The sequence below is a fragment of the Pristiophorus japonicus genome, chromosome 11, assembly GCF_044704955.1.
Source record: "Pristiophorus japonicus isolate sPriJap1 chromosome 11, sPriJap1.hap1, whole genome shotgun sequence".
NCBI lineage: Eukaryota > Metazoa > Chordata > Chondrichthyes > Pristiophoridae > Pristiophorus > Pristiophorus japonicus.
In genome coordinates this window covers 17,627,249-17,650,648 of record NC_091987.1, presented here as the reverse complement: position 1 = coordinate 17,650,648, position 23,400 = coordinate 17,627,249, and the positions used below count along the sequence as shown (strand labels likewise).

Sequence of the window (23,400 nt, the reverse complement as noted above, 5' to 3'; positions counted from 1 at the left end):
TCCACAACAGGCCTTTGTTGAGTGTCTTTGTCATACTCCACATCAACAAGAAACATATTAGGAGCCGGAGTAGGCAAAACGGCCCCTCGAGCCTGCTCCGCCATTCAATAAGATCATGGTTGATCTTCTATGTCAACTCCACTTTCCCGCCCGATCCCCAAATCCCTTGATTTCCTTGCGGGTCAAAAAATCTCAGCCTTGAATATACTCAATGACTGAGAATCCACAGTGTTACTTACGCACCCGTGAGTATGCTCATAGGTGTGCAGGGTTGTTGAGCTGTGAGTGGCTTAGCCAGTCACGTGATGTTCCCAAGACTTAATAAAACCCCAGCCAGTTGGGTTCGGGGCAATCCACAATGAGGCAGGTGGTTGTGAGCCTGGTGGATGAACTGGTAATGTGTAGTGTGCTTGTTAAACCTTTGCTAATAAACCAACTAGTTCTTAATAGCAATGAATTCTTAAGCAAAGAACCCATGAAGCAAATACATTTCACACAGGAGAAGAGAATTCCAAAGATTCACAACCCTCTGAGTGAAGAAATTTCTCCTCATCTCAGTCCTAAATGGTCAACACCTTATCCTAAGACTGTGACCCCCTAGTTCTAGACTCTCTAGCCAGGGAAAACAGCCTCTCAGCCTCTCAGCATCTGGCGGTGAAGAAGGCAAATGGCATGTTGACCTTCATAGAGAGAGGATTTGAGTATAGGAGCAGGGAGGTCTTACTGCAGTTGTACAGGGCATTGGTGAGGCCACACCTTGAATATTGTATACAGTTTTGGTCTCCTAATCTGAGGAAGGACGTTCTTGCTATTGAGGGTGTCATGTATTCAACCAGCATTGTAACCCATGTATAATCTGACCTAAGTTGTACACTGTGAGAACAATGACCACTAGGTGGTGAACTTGTGGGAGACACTCCTAACCTGGACCTTCAGGTATAAAAGGGGAAGCTCCACCCAATTCCATCACTTGAGTGCTAAGGAATAAAGGACAGGTCACAGACTGACCTTCTCTCAAGCATGGGCTTCGTGTGCATTTATACTGTGTAGTAAGGACGTATCAATGGCGACAAGAAACTGGGATTTAAACCACGCGAGCATGGCCACTAGCAGAACAGACGAGAGATACTGTGTTAAGGAATGGTTGGGACAGAGATTCGACATTGTTAAAGCAGCACACAGTTCTCCAGGCAGACAAGGGCAATCAGGCATGCCCCAACATGTAGTTGAACCCAGAGGGGGAGTTCGACAGAGACAATGGCAAGCTGAATGACGATTCACGCCATTGCAAGGGACAATGCGGCCAGTAATGGGGTCATCAACACCTGTTAATGGCGCACACAGGGGTAGTCAGGGACAATTGACTGGCAAGAGACCTTTTGTTTCCAACAACAGCTCATGTTGGAGGCGTGGAGGCACACACTCAGCTGGAAGTTGCAGAGGTGAGGAAAATACCTGCAGAAATGAACACTGGGGGAAATCGCTGGAAGCTGAAGTTCAGCGAGTTCATGTGGAGCACGTATACAGTTCATACACCAGGACACCACCGATAATGATGAAAGTGCTCCTCAATGGCATCCCAGTATCAATGCAGCTAGACACGGGGGGCCAGCCAGTCCCTGATGGGTATCAAACAGTTTGAACAGTTGTGGGCGTCCAAGGCCAGGAGGCCAAAATTATCGCCGATTGACGCACAGCTACGGACTTACACAAAGCAGATCATTCCGGTGCTAGGCAGCGCCACGGTAGTCATGACCCACAAAGATTTGGAGAACAGGTTGCCACTCTGGATTGTCCCAGGGGACGGTCCCGCACTATTGGGGAGGAGTTGGCTTGCTGTCATGAACTGGAAATGGGGCGATGTCAATGCAATTTCCTCTGTGGAGCGAGTATCATGCTCACAGATCCTGGACAAAATTGACTCAGTATTTCAACCCGGCATCGGCACTTTCATGGGGGCCAAGGTAGTGATTCACATAAACCCGGACGCCAGGCCAGTACACCACAAGGCCAGAGCGGTGCCGTACGTGATGCGGGAAAAGATAGAAGGCGAATTGGACCGCCTGCTGAGGGAAGGCGTCATCTCGCCAGTCGAATTCAGTGACTGGAGGAGCCCGATTGTGTCGGTGCTCAAGACGGATGGGTCGGTCAGGATATGTGGTAATAACAAGGCCATCATCAATCGGGTGTCACTCCAAGACCAGTACCCGCTACCGAGAGCGGAGGACCTCTTTGCGATGCTATCCGGTGGCAAACTTTTTTCAAAATTGGACCTGACCTCAGCTTATATGACCCAGGAGCTGGCGAGTGAGTCAAAGAAGCTGACCACCATCACGGCACACAAGGGGTTGTTTGAGTACAACAGATGTCCGTTTGGGATTCACTCGGCCGCCGCGATCTTCCAATGAAATATGGAAAGCCTCCTCAAGTCGATTCCAGGGACGGTGGTTTTTCAGGACGACATCCTCATCATGGGTTACGATACTGAAGAAAACCTCCACAAGCTGGAGGAGGTGCTACGCAGACTGGACCGGGTAGGGCTGCGACTGAAAAAGGCGAAGTGCGTCTTCCTAGCTCCAGAGGTAGAATTCCTGGGGATGAGGGTAGCAGCAGATGGGATCAGCCCTACTGCGTCCAAAACAGAAGTGATCCAGAGAGCACCCAGACCCCGTAACACGATGGAGCTGTGTTCATTCCTGGGGCTCCTGAACTATTTTGGTAACTTTCTTCCCAAATTGAGCATGCTGCTAGAGCCGCTACACGTGCTCCTACGCAAAGGTCGCGAATGGGTCTGGGGGGACAGCCAGGAAAGGGCTTTTGATAGAGCATGCAATTTGTTATGTTCCAACAATCTGTTAACGCTATATGACCCATGTAAGAAACTTGTGTTAACGTGCGATGCGTCGTCCTATGGGGTTGGGTGTGTGTTGCAGCATGTCAATGCCAAGGGTCAGTTACAGCCGGTAGCTTATGCCTCCAGAAGTCTGTCCCAGGCAGAACGGGGCTACGGGATGGTAGAAAAGGAGGCACTCGCAAGTGTATATGCGGTAAAGAAAATGCACCAGTACCTGTTCGGCAGGAAATTTGAGCTGGAGACAGATCACAAACCTCTAACGTCCATTTTGGCTGACAACAAGGCCATAAATGCAAACGCATCTGCCCACATACAGAGGTGGGCACTCACATTAGCCGCCTATGACTATACAATTCGGCACAGACCGGGCACCGAAAACTGCGCTGATGCACTCAGCAGGCTCCCACTAGCCACCACTGAGGGGGCTACCGAGCATGCTGCTGAGATGGTCATTGCTGTTGAAGCTTTCGGAAGCAAAGGCTCACCCGTGACAGCCCGTCAGATTAAAGTCTGGACAAATAGAGACCCGCTATTGTCTCTAGTCAAGAAATGTGTCCTGAATGGGGACTGGGCAGCCACGTACAGGGCATGCCCTGAGAAATTTAAATCATTTCACAGGCGCAGGGATGAAATCTCGATTCAGGCCGATTGCCTACTGTGGGGAAACCGCGTAGTCATGCCCCAGATGGGCAGAGAGGTGTTCATCAGAGAACTCCACAATGAGCACCCGGGCATTGTCATGATGAAGGCAATTGCCAGGTCACACGTTTGGTGGCCAGGGATAGACGCAGATCTGGAACTTTGTGTTTGCAGGTGCAACACGTGTGCTCAGCTGGGCAATGCGCCCAGGGAAGCCCCCTTTAGCCTCTGGCCATGGCCCGCCAAGCCTTGGACACGCATCAATGTGGACTAACGCAGGTCCTTTCATGGGAAAAATGTTTTTGGTTGTAGTAGACGCCTACTCCAAATGGATCAAGTGTGACATTTTAAATTCAAGCACATCCTCTGCCATGGTAGAAAGTCTACGGGCAATGTTCGCCACCCACAGTCTACCGGACATCTTGGTCAGCGACAATGGCCCGTGCTTTTCACAAGCACTGAATTCCAGGACTTCATGGCAGGCAATGAAATTAACCATGTTAGAACGGCACCGTTCAAGCCGGCCTCAAACGGCCAGGCAGAACGAGCAGTGCAGATAATCAAACAGGGGATGCTCAGAATCCAAGGGGGTTCCCTACAATGCCGCTTATCACGCTTCCTGTTGGCCAAAGATCCCGACCACACTCGCTTACAGTGGTTCCACCCGCAGAGCTGCTAATGAAAAGGACGCTCAAAACCCAGTTATCCCTTATACACCCCACCATGAAAGAAATTGTTGAGAGCAGGCGCCAGTCACAATATGACTACCATGACTGGAATGCGAGGGCGCGATGTATTGATGTAAATTACCCTGTTTTTGTCCTCAACTACGCTGCAGGGCCCAAATGGCTCGCAGGCACTGTGATTGCCAAAGAGAGAAACAGGATTTTGGTAGTTAAACTTACCAATGGACAAATCTGCCGCAAACACGTGGATCAAACAAAAAGAAGGTTCAGCAACACCATAGAAGAAGCAGAGGAAGAACACGATATAGAGTTCACTCCACCACAGGTGACCGAACATAGGAACCAAAGGGAGGAGAGCCCAGTCACTGTGGGCAGTCCGGATAGGCCTGAGGCACCACAAACAGCAGACACTCAGGCCAGCATCCAACAAACGGAGCCCCAACGCAGGCACTCTACAAGGGAGCATAAACCACCAGAGAGACTCAACCTGTGATCCCAATAAGACTTTGGGGGGGAGGTGATGTCATGTATTCAGCCAGCATTGTAACCCGTGTTAAATCTGACCTACGTTGTACACTGTGAGAATAATGACCACTAGGTGGTGAACTTGTGGGAGACACTCCTAACCTGGACCTTCAGGTATAAAATGGGAAGCTCCACCCACTTCCATCACTTGAGTGCTAAGGAATAAAGGACAGGTCACAGACTGACCTTCTCTCAAGCATGGGCCTCATGTGCATTTATATTGTATAGTAAGGACGTATCAGAGGGAGTGCAGCGAACGTTCACCAGACTGATTCCCGGGATGACAGGACTGGCATATGAAGAAAGACTGAATCGACTAGGCTTATATTCACTGGAATTTAGAAGAATGAGAGGGAATCTCATAGAAACATATAACATTTTGACAGGATTGGACAGGTTAGATGCAGGAAGAATGTTCCCGATATTGGGGAAGTCCAGAACCAGGGGACACAGTCTAAGGATAAGGAGTAAGACATTTAGGACCGAGATGAGGAGAAACTTCTTCACTCAGAGAGTGGTGAACCTGTGGAATTCTCTACCACAGAAAGTAGTTGAGGCCAGTTCGTTAGACATATTCAAGAGGGAGTTAGATGTGGCCCTTACGGCTAAAGGGATCAAGGAGTATGGAGAGAAAGCAGGAATGGGGTACTGAGGTGAATGATCAGCCATGATCTTGTTGAATGGTGGTGCAGGCTCGAAGGGTCGAATGGCCTACTCCTGCACCTATTTTCTATGTTTCTATGTTTACCCTGTCAATCCCTCTAAGAATTTTAGACGTTTCAATGAGATCACCTCTCATTCTTCGAAACTCCAGAGACTGGAGGCCCAAGCTACTCAATATCAGTCACCCGTAGGAAAGTCTGTAAACGACCACATCCAACATGAAGAATAAGCGTGTCATGCTGAATGTAAGTGTTTCAGGCCAGGTGCAGTCCGTGAACCAGCAGATCGAAGATGATATACAGCCAGCGCCATGCGGCCTCCATCTGTGATGTGCTGAATGTCCTTCACAATCCACTGAGTAAATCCATCCTTTATATATAAAAACAACACCGACAGTGTTGGAATCACACAGCGGGGTGCTCAGCATCTGGCTTCAGTTTAAAATTCTCATCCTCCTGTTCAAATCACTTCATGCCTCACCCCTCCCCTCTCTCTATCCGTAATCTCCTCCAGCCTTACAACCCTCCGAGTTATCTGCGCTCCTTCAATTCTGTCCCCTTGCGCATCCCTGATTTTAATCGCTCAACTGTTGGCGGCCGTGCCTTCAGCGACCGAGACCCTGAGCTCTGGAACTCCCTCCCTAAACCTCGCCGCTCTCTAACTCTCTCTCCTCCTTTATGACGCTCCCTAAAACCTACCTCTTTGACCGAGCTTTTGGTCAGCTGCTCTAACATCTCCTTATGTGGCTCGATGTTAATTTTCTGCCTGGTAACGCACCTCCAACATAAGGTCAGAAGTGGGGATCTTCGCTGATCACCTGCAGAGTGTTCAGTGCCATTTGCTACTCCTCAGATAATGGAGTAGTCCATGCCCGCATGCAGCAAGACCTGGACAACATTCGGGCTTGGGCTGATAAGTGGCAAGTAACATTCACTCCACACAAGTGCCAGGCAATGACCAACTAACCACCTCCCCTTGATATTTAACGACATTACCATCACCAAATCCCCCACCATCAAAATCCAGAAACTTAACTGGGCTAGCCACATAAATACTGTGGCAACAAGAGCAGGTCAGAAGCTGGGTATTCTACAGCGAGTGCCTCACCTCCTGACTCCCCAAAGCCTTTCCTCCATCTACAAGGCACAAGTCAGGAGTGTGATGGAATACTCTCCACTTGCCTGGATGAGTGCAGCTCCAACAACACTCAGGACACCATCCAGGACAAAGCAGCCCGCTTGATTGGCCCCCCCATCCACCACCTTCAACATTCACTCCCTCCACCACCGGCGCACCGTGGCTGCAGTGTGCACCATCTACAAGATGCATTGCAGCAACTAGTTCTTCAGTAGCATCTCCCAAACCCACGACCTCCACCACCTAGAAGGACAATGGCAGCAAGCGCATGGGAACACCACCACCTCCATGTTCCCCTCCTATTCACACTCCCTCCTGACTTGGAAATATAGCGACTGTTCCTTCATTGTCGCTGGGCCAAAATCGAGGAACTCTCTCCCTAACAGCATTGTGGGAGCACCTTCACCACACGGACTGCAGCGGTTCCACGAGGGGCAATTAGGGATGGACAATAAATGCCGGCCTTGCCCATGACGCCCACATCCTGGAATGAATATAAACACTCTCTCCACCTCACCCAAAACCATCTGATCTCCTGGGAGAGGCGAAAAACCAGATGATAACCCCAGGCCAATTTAAGAACAGAAGAAATAGGAGCAGAAGTCGGTCATTAGGCCTCTCGAGCCTGCTCCACCTTTTAGAAGATTGTGGCTGATCTTCTACCTCAACTCCACGTTCCTGCCCAATCCCCATTTCCCTTGATTCCCTCAGTGCTCAAAAATCTATCGATCTCAGCCTTGCATCCACAGCCCTCTGGGGTGGAGAATTCCAAAGCTTCACAACCCTCTGAGTGAAGAAATTTCTCCTCATCGCAGTCCTAAAAGACCGACCCCTTATCCTGAGACTATGCCCTCCAGTTCTGGACTATCTAGCCTTGGGAAAAACATCTGAGCAATTCCACTCCGACCCATCTATCTGATGGAAACTAGTTCTAGGCTCCCCTGTCAGGGCAAACATCGTCCCAGCATCTACCCTGGAAGAATTTTATATGGTTCAAAGAGATCATCTCTCATTCTTTGAAACTCTAGAGAATATAGGCCTAGTCTACTCAATCTCTCCTAATAGGACAATCCCCCCCATCCCAGGAACCAGTCTGGTGAACCTCTGTTGCACTCGCTCAATGGCAAATATATCTTTCCTTAGGTAAGGAGACCAAAACTGTACACAATACTTCAGGTGTGGGCTTGCCAATAATATAACTGCAGCAAGACTTCTTCACTCTTATGCTTCAGTCCTTTTGTAATAAAGGCCAACATACCAGTTGATTTGCTAATTGTTTGCATGTCAACCAGCCAGGCGAAGTGGCAGTCAGCAATCACAAATTGGCACATTGTCAATCCTCGTTGGGTGTCCAAAGTCCGGTCCTCCACGCGCCTGGAATTTCCCGATCAACGCCCCCAGACTCCCAACGAGCAGCGCATCACCTCCCTCGGCCGAGTCGACTCACCTCCTCGATTGAAGTTCCCCATTCCCCCCAGGTCGCCCAGGTCGGTGGGCCCGTTGCTGCTCCCGTTTACAGGCAGGCTGGTGGCCGGCCAGGAGTCTGCCAGCCAGGGATAGCTGGATTCGCCCGGATTTAACAGGCCCGGTCTGCTGCGATTGGAGAAGAAGGCAAATTTAACAAAGGAAAAAAAATAACTCCACGCTGATTTAACCTTTCCAATCCTCTGGAGCTGCTGACGGGTAATTCAGTGATTTTTAATTCGAAGAGGGACTCTTTATGCTCAGTGAGGGCTGCTGACCCTTGACATTATTCCAGTTGTGAGCCCTAAAATTGGGTTTGTTGCACCTTAACCCCCCGACCCTTTCACGCCGCCATTTTGCCTCGACAAAAAGCTGGGACATTGAGCCACATTTTTAAAAATGTATTCGTTCATGGGATGTGGACGTCGCTGGCATTTATTGCCCATCCCTAATTGCCCTCGAGAAGGTGGTGGTGAGCCGCCTTCTTGAACCGCTGAGGGCAGTTAAGAGTCAACCACATCGCTGTGGGTCAGGAGTCACGAATAGGCCACCCCAAAATATTAGGGCAGGTGACCAAAAGCTTGGTCCAAGAGGTCGGTTTTAAGGAGCGTCATAAAGGAGGTGAGAGAGGCAAAAAGGTTTAGGGAGGGAATTCCAGAGCTTGGGGTCCGATGAGCTGAAGGTCTCGGCCACCGATGGTGGGAGGGGAAGGGGGACATGATACATAATGGCGAAATATAATGACGGGAAGTCTGACTGCAGTGTCCGGTCGCTCTTTGCAGACTGGCAGAGGTGGAGCTGTCAGCCAGCTCCCTCGTGGATCTTTAAGGCAGTCCCTGTGTATCCCTTCATCAATCTAAATCGACTGTCCCCGCAGCATGGCAATTGCAGCCGATCAATCCCCAACCAATTCATCATCTATGAGTCACTTACTCTGTGATCGATTAAGTGTAATTGGGGGGTCAAGGCAATTTGAAGGCAGCCAATGGGACGCGCCAATCTCAAGCATCTTCGTTTACTAATGTCTAATTAATGCAGCCAACATCTATCTGACAAATGAATATGAGCTGTTTTGTCTTTGTCACTAATTCCTTTCCTGACATATGGAGGGCATTAAACATCTCGACAGGTATGGCTCAGTCACTCCGAGGCTCACCTCCAACAAACATTAACGGCTTTCCACGGTGCAATAGAAATTAAGGTCCTTTTCAAAATTCAATCAAACGCAGGTAATTGTCTTCTGCAGGTCCACTCTCTGTGCAGTATGACTCACTGTGTGACTGACTGACCCCTCGATAGTGCGGCCCCTCACTGTGTGACTGACTGACCCCTCGATAGTGCGGCCCCCTCACTGTGTGACTGACTGACCCCTCGATAGTGCGGCCCTCTCACTGTGTGACTGACTGACCCCTCGATAGTGCAGCCCCTCACTGTGTGACTGACTGACCCCTCGATAGTGCGGCCCCCTCACTGTGTGACTGACTGACCCCTCGATAGTGCGGCCCCCTCACTGTGTGACTGACTGACCCCTCGATAGTGCGGCCCTCTCACTGTGTGACTGACTGACCCCTCGATAGTGCAGCCCCTCACTGTGTGACTGACTGACCCCTCGATAGTGCGGCCCCCTCACTGTGTGACTGACTGACCCCTCGATAGTGCGGCCCCCTCACTGTGTGACTGACTGACCCCTCGATAGTGCGGCCCCCTCACTGTGTGACTGACTGACCCCTCGATAGTGCGGCCCCTCACTGTGTGACTGACTGACCCCTCGATAGTGCGGCCCCTCACTGTGTGACTGACTGACCCCTCGATAGTGCGGCCCCCTCACTGTGTGACTGACTGACCCCTCGATAGTGCGGCCCCCTCACTGTGTGACTGACTGACCCCTCGATAGTGCGGCCCCTCACTGTGTGACTGACTGACCCCTCGATAGTGCGGCCCCCTCACTGTGTGACTGACTGACCCCTCGATAGTGCGGCCCCCTCACTGTGTGACTGACTGACCCCTCGATAGTGCGGCCCCCTCACTGTGTGACTGACTGACCCCTCGATAGTGCGGCCCCTCACTGTGTGACTGACTGACCCCTCGATAGTGCGGCCCCCTCACTGTGTGACTGACTGACCCCTCGATAGTGCGGCCCCCTCACTGTGTGACTGACTGACCCCTCGATAGTGCGGCCCCTCACTGTGTGACTGACTGACCCCTCGATAGTGCGGCCCTCTCACTGTGTGACTGACTGACCCCTCGATAGTGCGGCCCCTCACTGTGTGACTGACTGACCCCTCGATAGTGCGGCCCTCTCACTGTGTGACTGACTGACCCCTCGATAGTGCGGCCCCCTCACTGTGTGACTGACTGACCCCTCGATAGTGTGGCCCTCTCACTGTGTGACTGACTGACCCCTCGATAGTGCGGCCCCCTCACTGTGTGACTGACTGACCCCTCGATAGTGCGGCCCCTCACTGTGTGACTGACTGACCCCTCGATAGTGCGGCCCCCTCACTGTGTGACTGACTGACCCCTCGATAGTGCGGCCCCTCACTGTGTGACTGACCCTCGATAGTGCGGCCCCTCACTGTGTGACTGACTGACCCCTCGATAGTGCGGCCCCTCACTGTGTGACTGACTGACCCCTCGATAGTGCGGCCCCTCACTGTGTGACTGACTGACCCCTCGATAGTGCGGCCCCTCACTGTGTGACTGACCCCTCGATAGTGCGGCCCCTCACTGTGTGACTGACCCCTCGATAGTGCGGTCCCCTCACTGTGTGACTGACTGACCCCTCGATAGTGCGGCCCCTCACTGTGTGACTGACCCCTCGATAGTGCGGCCCCTCACTGTGTGACTGACCCCTCGACAGTGCGGCCCCTCACTGTGTGACTGACCACTCGATAGTGTGGCCCCTCACTGTGTGACTGACTGACCCCTCGATAGTGCGTCCCCCTCACTATGTGACTGACTGACCCCTCGATAGTGCGGCCCCCTCACTGTGTGACTGACTGACCCCTCGATAGTGCGGCCCCTCACTGTGTGACTGACCCCTCAATAGTGCGGTCCCCTCACTGTGTGACTGACTGACCTCTCGATAGTGCGGCCCCCTCACTGTGTGACTGACCCTCGATAGTGCGGCCCCCTCACTGTGTGACTGACCCCTCGATAGTGCGACCCCTTACTGTGTGACTGACCCCTTGATAGTGCGGCCCCTCACTCCATGACTGACTGACCCCTCGATAGTCCGGCCCCTCACTGTGTGACTGACTGACCCCTCGATAGTGCGGCCCCTCACTGTGTGACTGACCCCTCGATAGTGCGGCCCCTCAATGTGTAACTGACTGACCCCTCGATAGTGCAGCCCCCTCACTGTGTGACTGACTGACCCCTCGATAGTGCGGCCCCTCACTGTGACTGACCCCTCGATAGTGCGGCCTCCTCACTGTGTGACTGACTGACCCCTCGATAGTGCGGCCCCTCACTGTGACTGACCCCTCGATAGTGCGGCCCCTCACTGTGTGACTGACTGACCCCTCGATAGTGCGGCCCCTCACTGTGACTGACCCCTCGATAGTGCGGCCCCTCACTGTGTGACTGACTGACCCCTCGATAGTGCGGCCCCTCACTGTGACTGACCCCTTGATAGTGCGGCCCCCTCACTGTGTGACTGACCCCTCGATAGTGCGGTCCCCTCACTGTGTGACTGACCCCTCGACAGTGCGGCCTCTCACTGTGTGACTGACCACTCGATAGTGCGGCCCCTCACTGTGTGACTGACTGACCCCTCGATAGTGCGGCCCTTCACTGTGTGACTGACCACTCGATAGTGCGGCCCTTCACTGTGTGACTGACTGACCCCTCGATAGTGCGGCCCTTCACTGTGTGACTGACTGACCCCTCGATAGTGCGGCCCCTCACTGTGTGACTGACCCCTCGATAATGCGGCCCCCCCACTGTGTGACTGACCCCTCGATAGTGCGGTCCCCTCACTGTGACTGACCCCTCGATAGTGCGGCCCCTCACTGTGTGACTGACTGACCCCTCGATAGTGCGGCCCCTCACTGTGTGACTGACTGACCCCTCGATAGTGTGGCCCCCTCACTGTGTGACTGACCCTCGATAGTGCGGCACCCTCACTGTGTGACTGACTGACCCCTCGATAGTGTGGCCCCCTCACTGTGTGACTGACCCCTCTATAGTGCGGCCCCTCACTGTGTGACTGACCCCTCGATAGTGCGGTCCCCTCACTGTGTGACTGACTGACCCCTCGATAGTGCGGCCCCTCACTGTGTGACTGACCCCTCGATAGTGCGGCCCCTCACTGTGTGACTGACCCCTCGACAGTGCGGCCCCTCACTGTGTGACTGACCACTCGATAGTGTGGCCCCTCACTGTGTGACTGACTGACCCCTCGATAGTGCGGCCCCCTCACTGTGTGACTGACTGACCCCTCGATAGTGAGGCCCCTCACTGTGTGACTGACCCCTCGATAGTGCGGCCCCCTCACTATGTGACTGACTGACCCCTCGATAGTGCGTCCCCCTCACTATGTGACTGACTGACCCCTCGATAGTGCGGCCCCCTCACTGTGTGACTGACTGACCCCTCGATAGTGCGGCCCCTCACTGTGTGACTGACCCCTCGATAGTGCGGTCCCCTCACTGTGTGACTGACTGACCTCTCGATAGTGCGGCCCCCTCACTGTGTGACTGACCCTCGATAGTGCGGCCCCCTCACTGTGTGACTGACCCCTCGATAGTGCGACCCCTTACTGTGTGACTGACCCCTTGATAGTGCGGCCCCTCACTCCATGACTGACTGACCCCTCGATAGTCCGGCCCCTCACTGTGTGACTGACTGACCCCTCGATAGTGCGGCCCCTCACTGTGTGACTGACCCCTCGATAGTGCGGCCCCTCAATGTGTAACTGACTGACCCCTCGATAGTGCAGCCCCCTCACTGTGTGACTGACTGACCCCTCGATAGTGCGGCCCCTCACTGTGACTGACCCCTCGATAGTGCGGCCTCCTCACTGTGTGACTGACTGACCCCTCGATAGTGCGGCCCCTCACTGTGACTGACCCCTCGATAGTGCGGCCCCTCACTGTGTGACTGACTGACCCCTCGATAGTGCGGCCCCTCACTGTGACTGACCCCTCGATAGTGCGGCCCCTCACTGTGTGACTGACTGACTCCTCGATAGTGCGGCCCCTCACTGTGACTGACCCCTTGATAGTGCGGCCCCCTCACTGTGTGACTGACCCCTCGATAGTGCGGTCCCCTCACTGAGTGACTGACCCCTCGACAGTGCGGCCTCTCACTGTGTGACTGACCACTCGATAGTGCGGCCCCTCACTGTGTGACTGACTGACCCCTCGATAGTGCGGCCCTTCACTGTGTGACTGACCACTTGATAGTGCGGCCCTTCACTGTGTGACTGACTGACCCCTCGATAGTGCGGCCCTTCACTGTGTGACTGACTGACCCCTCGATAGTGCGGCCCCTCACTGTGTGACTGACCCCTCGATAATGCGGCCCCCCCACTGTGTGACTGACCCCTCGATAGTGCGGTCCCCTCACTGTGACTGACCCCTCGATAGTGCGGCCCCTCACTGTGTGACTGACTGACCCCTCGATAGTGCGGCCCCTCACTGTGTGACTGACAGACCCCTCGATAGTGCGGCCCCTCACTGTGTGACTGACTGATCCCTCGATAGTGCGGCCCCTCACTGTGTGACTGACTGACCCCTCGATAGTGTGGCCCCCTCACTGTGTGACTGACCCTCGATAGTGCGGCACCCTCACTGTGTGACTGACTGACCCCTCGATAGTGCGGCCCCCTCACTGTGTGACTGACTGACCCCTCGAGAGTGCGGCCCCTCACTGTGTGACTGACCCTCGATAGTGCGGCCCCTCACTGTGTGACTGACTGACCCCTCGATAGTGCGGCCCCTCACTGTGTGACTGACTGACCCCTCGATAGTGCGGCCCCTCACTGTGTGACTGACTGACCCCTCGATAGTGCGGCCCCTCACTGTGTGACTGACCCCTCTATAGTGCGGCCCCTCACTGTGTGACTGACCCCTCGATAGTGCGGTCCCCTCACTGTGTGACTGACTGACCCCTCGATAGTGCGGCCCCTCACTGTGTGACTGACCCCTCGATAGTGCGGCCCCTCACTGTGTGACTGACCCCTCGACAGTGCGGCCCCTCACTGTGTGACTGACCACTCGATAGTGTGGCCCCTCACTGTGTGACTGACTGACCCCTCGATAGTGCGGCCCCCTCACTGTGTGACTGACTGACCCCTCGATAGTGCGGCCCCTCACTGTGTGACTGACCCCTCGATAGTGCGGCCCCCTCACTATGTGACTGACTGACCCCTCGATAGTGCGTCCCCCTCACTATGTGACTGACTGACCCCTCGATAGTGCGGCCCCCTCACTGTGTGACTGACTGACCCCTCGATAGTGCGGCCCCTCACTGTGTGACTGACCCCTCGATAGTGCGGTCCCCTCACTGTGTGACTGACTGACCTCTCGATAGTGCGGCCCCCTCACTGTGTGACTGACCCTCGATAGTGCGGCCCCCTCACTGTGTGACTGACCCCTCGATAGTGCGACCCCTTACTGTGTGACTGACCCCTTGATAGTGCGGCCCCTCACTCCATGACTGACTGACCCCTCGATAGTCCGGCCCCTCACTGTGTGACTGACTGACCCCTCGATAGTGCGGCCCCTCACTGTGTGACTGACCCCTCGATAGTGCGGCCCCTCAATGTGTAACTGACTGACCCCTCGATAGTGCAGCCCCCTCACTGTGTGACTGACTGACCCCTCGATAGTGCGGCCCCTCACTGTGACTGACCCCTCGATAGTGCGGCCTCCTCACTGTGTGACTGACTGACCCCTCGATAGTGCGGCCCCTCACTGTGACTGACCCCTCGATAGTGCGGCCCCTCACTGTGTGACTGACTGACCCCTCGATAGTGCGGCCCCTCACTGTGACTGACCCCTCGATAGTGCGGCCCCTCACTGTGTGACTGACTGACCCCTCGATAGTGCGGCCCCTCACTGTGACTGACCCCTTGATAGTGCGGCCCCCTCACTGTGTGACTGACCCCTCGATAGTGCGGTCCCCTCACTGTGTGACTGACCCCTCGACAGTGCGGCCTCTCACTGTGTGACTGACCACTCGATAGTGCGGCCCCTCACTGTGTGACTGACTGACCCCTCGATAGTGCGGCCCTTCACTGTGTGACTGACCACTCGATAGTGCGGCCCTTCACTGTGTGACTGACTGACCCCTCGATAGTGCGGCCCATCACTGTGTGACTGACTGACCCCTCGATAGTGCGGCCCCTCACTGTGTGACTGACCCCTCGATAATGCGGCCCCACCACTGTGTGACTGACCCCTCGATAGTGCGGTCCCCTCACTGTGACTGACCCCTCGATAGTGCGGCCCCTCACTGTGTGACTGACTGACCCCTCGATAGTGCGGCCCCTCACTGTGTGACTGACAGACCCCTCGATAGTGCGGCCCCTCACTGTGTGACTGACTGATCCCTCGATAGTGCGGCCCCTCACTGTGTGACTGACTGACCCCTCGATAGTGTGGCCCCCTCACTGTGTGACTGACCCTCGATAGTGCGGCACCCTCACTGTGTGACTGACCCCTTGATAGTGCGGCCCCTCACTGTGTGACTGACTGACCCCTCGATAGTCCGGCCCCTCACTGTGTGACTGACTGACCACTCGATAGTGCGGCCCCTCACTGTGTGACTGACTGACCCCTCGATAGTGCGGCCTCTCACTGTGTGACTGACTGACCCCTCGATAGTGCGGCCCCCTCAATGTGTGACTGACTGACCCCTCGATAGTGCGGCCCCTCACTGTGACTGAGCCCTCGATAGTGCGGCCTCCTCACTTGTGACTGACTGACCCCTCGATAGTGCGGCCCCTCACTGTGTGACTGACTGACCCCTCGATAGTGCGGCCCCTCACTGTGTGACTGACTGACCCCTCGATAGTGCGGCCCCTCACTGTGTGACTGACTGACCCCTCGATAGTGCGGCCCCCTCACTGTGTGACTGACTGACCCCTCGATAGTGTGGCCCCCTCACTGTGTGACCGACCCTCGATAGTGCGGCCCCTCACTGTGCGACTGACCCCTCGATAGTGCGGCCCCCTCACTGTGTGACTGACTGACCCCTCGATAGTGTGGCCCCCTCACTGTGTGACCGACCCTCGATAGTGCGGCCCCCTCACTGTGTGACTGATTGACCCCTCGATAGTGCGGCCCCTCACTGTGACTAACCCCTCGATAGTGCGGCCTCCTCACTGTGTGACTGACTGACCCCTCGATAGTCCGGCCCCTCACTGTGTGACTGACTGACCCCTCGATAGTGCGGCCCCTCCCTGTGTGACTGACCCCTCGATAGTGCGGTCCCCTCACTGTGTGACTGACTGACCCCTCGATAGTGCGGCCCCCTCACTGTGTGACTGACTGACCCCTCGATAGTGCAGCCCCTCACTGTGTGACTGACTGACCCCTCGATAGTGCTGCCCCTCACTGTGTGACTGACTGACCCCTCGATAGTGCGGCCCCTCACTGTGTGACTGACTGACCCCTCGATAGTGCGGCCCCTCACTGTGTGACTGACTGACCCCTCGATAGTGCGGCCCCTCACTGTGTGACTGACCCCTCGATAGTGCGGTCCCCTCACTGTGTGACTGACCCCTCGACAGTGCGGCCCCTCACTGTGTGACTGACCACTCGATAGTGTGGCCCCTCACTGTGTGACTGACTGACCCCTCGATAGTGCGGCCCCCTCACTGTGTGACTGACCCCTCGATAGTGCGGCCCCTCACTGTGTGACTGACCCCTCGATAGTGCGGCCCCCTCACTATGTGACTGACTGACCCCTCGATAGTGCGGCCCCTCACTGTGTGACTGACTGACCCCTCGATAGTGCGGCCCCTCACTGTGTGACTGACCCCTCGATAGTGCGGCCCCCTCACTATGTGACTGACTGACCCCTCGATAGTGCGGCCCCCTCACTGTGTGACTGACTGACCCCTCGATAGTGCGGCCCCTCACTGTGTGACTGACCCCTCGATAGTGCGGTCCCCTCACTGTGTGACTGACTGACCTCTCGATAGTGCGGCCCCCTCACTGTGTGACTGACCCCTCGATAGTCCGGCCCCTCACTGTGTGACTGACTGACCCCTCGATAGTGCGGCCCCTCACTGTGTGACTGACCCCTCGATAGTGCGGCCCCTCACTGTGTGACTGACCCCTCGATAGTGCGGCCCCTCACTGTGTGACTGACTGACCCCTCGATAGTGCGGCCCCTCACTGTGACTGACCCCTCGATAGTGCGGCCTCCTCACTGTGTGACTGACTGATCCCTCGATAGTGCGGCCACCTCACTGTTTGACTGACTGACACCTCGATAGTGCGGCCCCTCACTGTGTGACTGACTGATCCCTCGATAGTGCGGCCCCTCACTGTGTGACTGACTGACCCCTCGATATTGCGGCCCCCTCACTGTGTGACTGACCCCTCGATAGTGCGGCCCCTCACTGTGTGACTGACTGACCCCTCGATAGTGTGGCCCCCTCACTGTGTGACTGACCCCTCGATAGTGCGGCCCCTCACTGTGTGACTGACTGACCCCTTGATAGTGCGGCCCCCTCACTGTGTGACTGACCCCTCGATAGTGCGGTCCCCTCACTGTGTGACTGACCCCTCGACAGTGCGGCCTCTCACTGTGTGACTGACCACTCGATAGTGCGGCCCCTCACTGTGTGACTGACTGACCCCTCGATAGTGCGGCCCTTCACTGTGTGACTGACCACTCGATAGTGCGGCCCTTCACTGTGTGACTGACTGACCCTTCGATAGTGCGGTCCCCTCACTGTGTGACTGACCCCTCGATAGTGCGGCCCTCACTGTGTGACTGACCCCCCGATAGTGCGGTCCCCTTACTGTGTGACTGACCCCTCGATAGTGCGGCCCCTCAATGTGTGACTGACCCCTCGATAGTGTGGCCCCCTCACTGTGTGACTGACCCTCGATAGTGCGGCACCCTCACTGTGTGACTGACCCCTCGATAGTGTGGCCCACACACTGTGTGACTGACCCCTTGATCGTGCGGCCCCTCACTGTGTGACTGACTGACCCCTCGATAGTCCGGCCCCTCACTGTGTGACTGACTGACCACTCGATAGTGCGGCCCCTCACTGTGTGACTGACTGACCCCTCGATAGTGCGGCCTCTCACTGTGTGACTGACTGACCCCTCGATAGTGCGGCCCCCTCACTGTGTGACTGACTGACCCCTCGATAGTGCGGCCCCTCACTGTGACTGAGCCCTCGATAGTGCGGCCTCCTCACTTGTGACTGACTGACCCCTCGATAGTGCGGCCTCTTCACTGTGTGACTGACTCTCGATAGTGCGGCCCCTCACTGTGTGACTGACTGACCCCTCGATAGTGCGGCCCCTCACTGTGTGACTGACTGACCCCTCGATAGTGCGGCCCCCTCACTGTGTGACTGACTGACCCCTCGATAGTGTGGCCCCCTCACTGTGTGACCGACCCTCGATAGTGCGGCCCCTCACTGTGTGACTGATTGACCCCTCGATAGTGCGGCCCCTCACTGTGACTGACCCCTCGATAGTGCGGCCTCCTCACTGTGTGACTGACTGACCCCTCGATCGTCCGGCCCCTCACTGTATGACTGACTGACCACTCGATAGTGCGGCCCCCTCACTGTGTGACTGACTGACCCCTCGATAGTGCGGCCCCTCACTGTGACTGACCCCTCGATAGTGCGGTCTCCTCACTGTGTGACTGACTGACCCCTCGATAGTCCGGCCCCTCACTGTGTGACTGACTGACCCCTCGATAGTGCGGCCCCCTCACTGTGTGACTGACTGACCCCTCGATAGTGCGGCCCCTCACTGTTTGACTGACTCTCGATAGTGCGGCCCCTCACTGTATGACTGACTGACTCTCGATAGTGCGGCCCCTCACTGTATGACTGACTGACCCCTCACGATGGTGCGGCCCCTCACAGTGTGACTGACGCCTCGATAATGTGACCCCTCACTGTTTGACTGACCCCTCGATAGTGCGGCCCCCTCACTGTGTGACTGACCCCTCGATAATGTGACCCCTCACTGTTTGACTGACCCCTCGATAGTGCGGCCCCCTCAGTGTGTGACTGACCCCTCGATAGTGCGTCCCCCTCACTGTGTGACTGACTGACCCCCCGATAGTGCGGCCCCCTCACTGTGTGACTGACTGACCCCTCGATAGTGCGGCCCCTCACTGTGTGACTGACTGACCCCTCGATAGTTCAGCCCCCTCACTGTGTGACTGACCCCTCGATAGTGCGGCCCCTCACTGTGTGACTGACTGACCCCCCGATAGTGCGGCCCCTCACTGTTTGACTGACTCTCGATAGTGCGGCCCCTCACTGTGTGACTGACTGACCCCCCGATAGTGCGTCCCCCTCTCTGTGTGACTGACTGACCCCTCGATAGTTCAGCCCCCTCACTGTGTGACTGACCCCTCGATAGTGCGGCCCCCTCACTGTGTGACTGACCCCTCGATAGTGCGGCCCCCTCACGGTGTGACTGACCCCTCGATAGTGCGGCCCCCTCACTGTGTGACTGACCCCTCGATAGTGCGGCACCTCACTGTGTGACTTACTGACCCCTCGATAGTGCGGCCCCTCACTGTGTGACTGACGGATCCTCGATATTGCGGCCCCTCACTGTGTGACTGACCCTCGATAGTGCGGCCCCTCACTGTGTGACTGACCCCTCGATAGTGCGGCCTCCTCACTTGTGACTGACTGACCGCTCGATAGTGCGGCCCCTCACTGTGTGACTGACTGACCCCTCGATAGTGCGGCCCCTCACTGTGTGACTGACTGACCCCTCGATAGTGCGGCCCCCTCACTGTGTGACTGACCCCTCGATAGTGCGGTCCCCTCACTGTGTGACTGACTGACCCCTCGATAGTGCGGCCCCCTCACTGTGTGACTGACTGACCCCTCGATAGTGTGGCCCCCTCACTGTGTGACCGACCCTCGATAGTGCGGCCCCCTCACTGTGTGACTGATTGACCCCTCGATAGTGCAGCCCCTCACTGTGACTGACCCCTCGATAGTGCGGCCTCCTCACTGTGTGACTGACTGACCCCTCGATAGTCCGGCCCCTCACTGTGTGACTGACTGACCACTCGATAGTGCGGCCCCCTCACTGTGTGACTGACTGACCCCTCGATAGTGAGGCCCCTCACTGTGACTGACCCCTCGATAGTGCGGTCTCCTCACTGTGTGACTGACTGACCCCTCGATAGTCCGGCCCCTCACTGTGTGACTGACTGACCCCTCGATAGTGCGGCCCCCTCACTGTGTGACTGACTGACCCCTCGATAGTGCGGCCCCTCACTGTTTGACTGACCCCTCGATAGTCCGGCCCCTCACTGTGTGACTGACTGACCCCTCGATAGTGCGGCCCCTCACTGTGTGACTGACTGACCCCTCGATAGTCCGGCCCCTCACTGTGTGACTGACTGACCCCTCGATAGTGCGGCCCCCTCACTGTGTGACTGACTGACCCCTCGATAGTCCGGCCCCTCACGATGGTGCGGCCCCTCACCGTGTGACTGACCCCTCGATAGTGCGGCCCCCTCACTGTGTGACTGACTGACCCCCCGATAGTGCGGCCCCCTCACTGTGTGACTGACTGACCCCTCGATAGTGCGGCCCCTCACTGTGTGACTGACTGACCCCTCGATAGTTCAGCCCCCTCACTGTGTGACTGACCCCTCGATAGTGCGGCCCCTCACTGTGTGACTGACTGACCCCCCGATAGTGCGGCCCCCTCACTGTGTGACTGACCCCTCGATAGTGCGGCCCCTCACTGTGTTACTGACTGACCCCCCGATAGTGCGGCCCCCTCACTGTGTGACTGACCCCTCGATAGTGCGGCCCCCTCACTGTGACTGACTGACCCTCGATAGTGTGGTCCCTCACTGTGTGCCTGACCCCTCGATAGTGCGGCACCTCACTGTGTGACTTACTGACCTCTCGATAGTGCGGCCCCTCACTGTGTGACTGACTGATCCTCGATAGTGCGGCCCCTCACTGTGTGACTGACCCTCGATAGTGCGGCCCCTCACTGTGTGACTGACTGACTCTCGATAGTGCGGCCCCTCACTGTGTGACTGACCCCTCGATAGTGCGGCCTCTCACTGAGTGACTGACCCCTCGATAGTGCGTCCCCCTCACTGTGTGACTGACTGACCCCCCGATAGTGCGGCCCCCTCACTGTGTGACTGACCCCTCGATAGGCGGCCCGTCACTGTGTGACTGACTGACCCCTCGATAGTTCAGCCCCCTCACTGTGTGACTGACCGCTCGATAGTGCGTCCCCCTCACTGTGTGACTGACTGACCCCTCGATAGTGCGACACCTCACTGTGTGACTGACCCCTCGATAGTGAGGCCCCTCACTGTGTGACTGACCCCTCGATAGTGCGACCCACTCACTGTGTGACTGACTGACCCCTCGATAGTGCGGCCCCCTCATTGAGTGACTGACCCCTCGATAGTGCGTCCCCCTCACTGTGTGACTGACTGACCCCTCGATAGTGCGGCCCCTCACTGTGTGACTGACTGACCCCCCGATAGTGCGGCCCCCTCACTGTGTGACTGACTGACCCCTCGATAGTGCGGCCCCTCACTGTGTGACTGACTGACCCCTCGATAGTGTGGCCCCCTCACTGTGTGACCGACCCTCGATAGTGCGGCCCCCTCACTGTGTGACTGATTGACCCCTCGATAGTGCGGCCCCTCACTGTGACTGAACCCTCGATAGTGCGGCCTCCTCACTGTGTGACTGACTGAACCTTCAATAGTGCGGCCCCTCACTGTGTGACTGACTGACCACTCGATAGTGCGGCCCCTCACTGTGTGACTGACCCCTCGATAGTGCGGCCCCCTCACTGTGTGACTGACTGACCCCTCGATAGTGCGGCCCCTCACTGTGACTGACCCCTCGATAGTGCGGTCTCCTCACTGTGTGACTGACTGACCCCTCGATAGTCCGGCCCCTCACTGTGTGACTGACTGACCCCTCGATAGTGCGGCCCCCTCACTGTGTGACTGACTGACCCCTCGATAGTGCGGCCCCTCACTGTTTGACTGACTCTCGATAGTGCGGCCCCTCACTGTGTGACTGACTGACCCCTCGATAGTGCGGCCCCTCACTGTATGACTGACTGACCACTCGATAGTGCGGCCCCTCACGATGGTGCGGCCCCTCACCGTGTGACTGACCCCTCGATAGTGCGGCCCCCTCACTGTGTGACTGACCCCTCGATAATGTGACCCCTCACTGTTTGACTGACCCCTCGATAGTGCGGCCTCCTCACTGTGTGACTGACCCCTCGATAGTGCGGCCCCCTCACTGTGTGACTGACCCCTCGATAGTGCGGCCCCCTCACTGTGTGACTGACCCCTCGATAGTGCGTCCCCCTCACTGTGTGACTGACTGACCCCCCGATAGTGCGGCCCCTCACTGTGTGACTGACACCTCGATAGTGCGGCCCCTCACTGTGTGACTGACTGACCCCTCGATAGTTCAGCCCCCTCACTGTGTGACTGACCCCTCGATAGTGCGGCCCCTCACTGTGTGACTGACCGCTCGATAGTGCGTCCCCCTCACTGTGTGACTGACTGACCCCTCGATAGTGCGGCCCCCTCACTGTGTGACTGACCCCTCGATAGTGCGGCCCCCTCACTGTGACTGACTGACCCTTGATAGTGCGGCCACTCACTGTGTGACTGACCCCTCGATAGTGCGGCCCCCTCACTGTGTGACTGACCCCTCGATAGTGCGGCACCTCACTGTGTGACTGACCACTCGATAGTGCGGCCCCTCACTGTGTGACTTACTGACCCCTCGATAGTGCGGACCCTCACTGTGTGACTGACTGACCCCTCGATCGTGCGGCCCCTCACTGTGTGACTGACCCCTCGATAGTGCAGCCCCTCGCTGTGTGACTGACCCCTCGATAGTGCGGCCCCTCACTGTGTGACTGACCCTTGATAGTGCGGCCCCTCACTGTGTGACTGACCCCTCAATAGTGTGGCCCCTCACTGTGTGACTGACCCCTCGATAGTGCGGCCCCTCACTGTGTGACTGACTGACCCCTCGATAGTGCAGCCCCCTCACTGTGTGACTGACCACTCGATAGTGCGGCCCCCTCACTGTGTGACTGACTGACCCCTCGATAGTGCGGCCCCCTCACTGTGTGACTGACCCCTCGATAGTGCGGCCCCCTCACTGTGTGACTGGCCCCTCGATAGTGCGGCCCCCTCACTGTGTGACTGACCCTTCGATAGTGCGGCCCCCTCACT

General features: G+C 56.5%; 1 protein-coding gene across 5 annotated transcripts in view; it reads right to left on the bottom strand.

Moving 5' to 3' along the window:
- Nucleotides 1-23,400, bottom strand: part of robo2 (roundabout, axon guidance receptor, homolog 2 (Drosophila)) — a 790,970-nt gene that overhangs the window by 89,504 nt on the left and 678,066 nt on the right. For all 5 annotated transcript variants that reach the window (XM_070893255.1, XM_070893256.1, XM_070893258.1 and 2 more), the window contains one exon: nt 7,952-8,097. In XM_070893255.1, the coding sequence (XP_070749356.1) occupies nt 7,952-8,097 (146 nt within the window). The remainder of the gene's footprint in view (nt 1-7,951; nt 8,098-23,400) is intronic.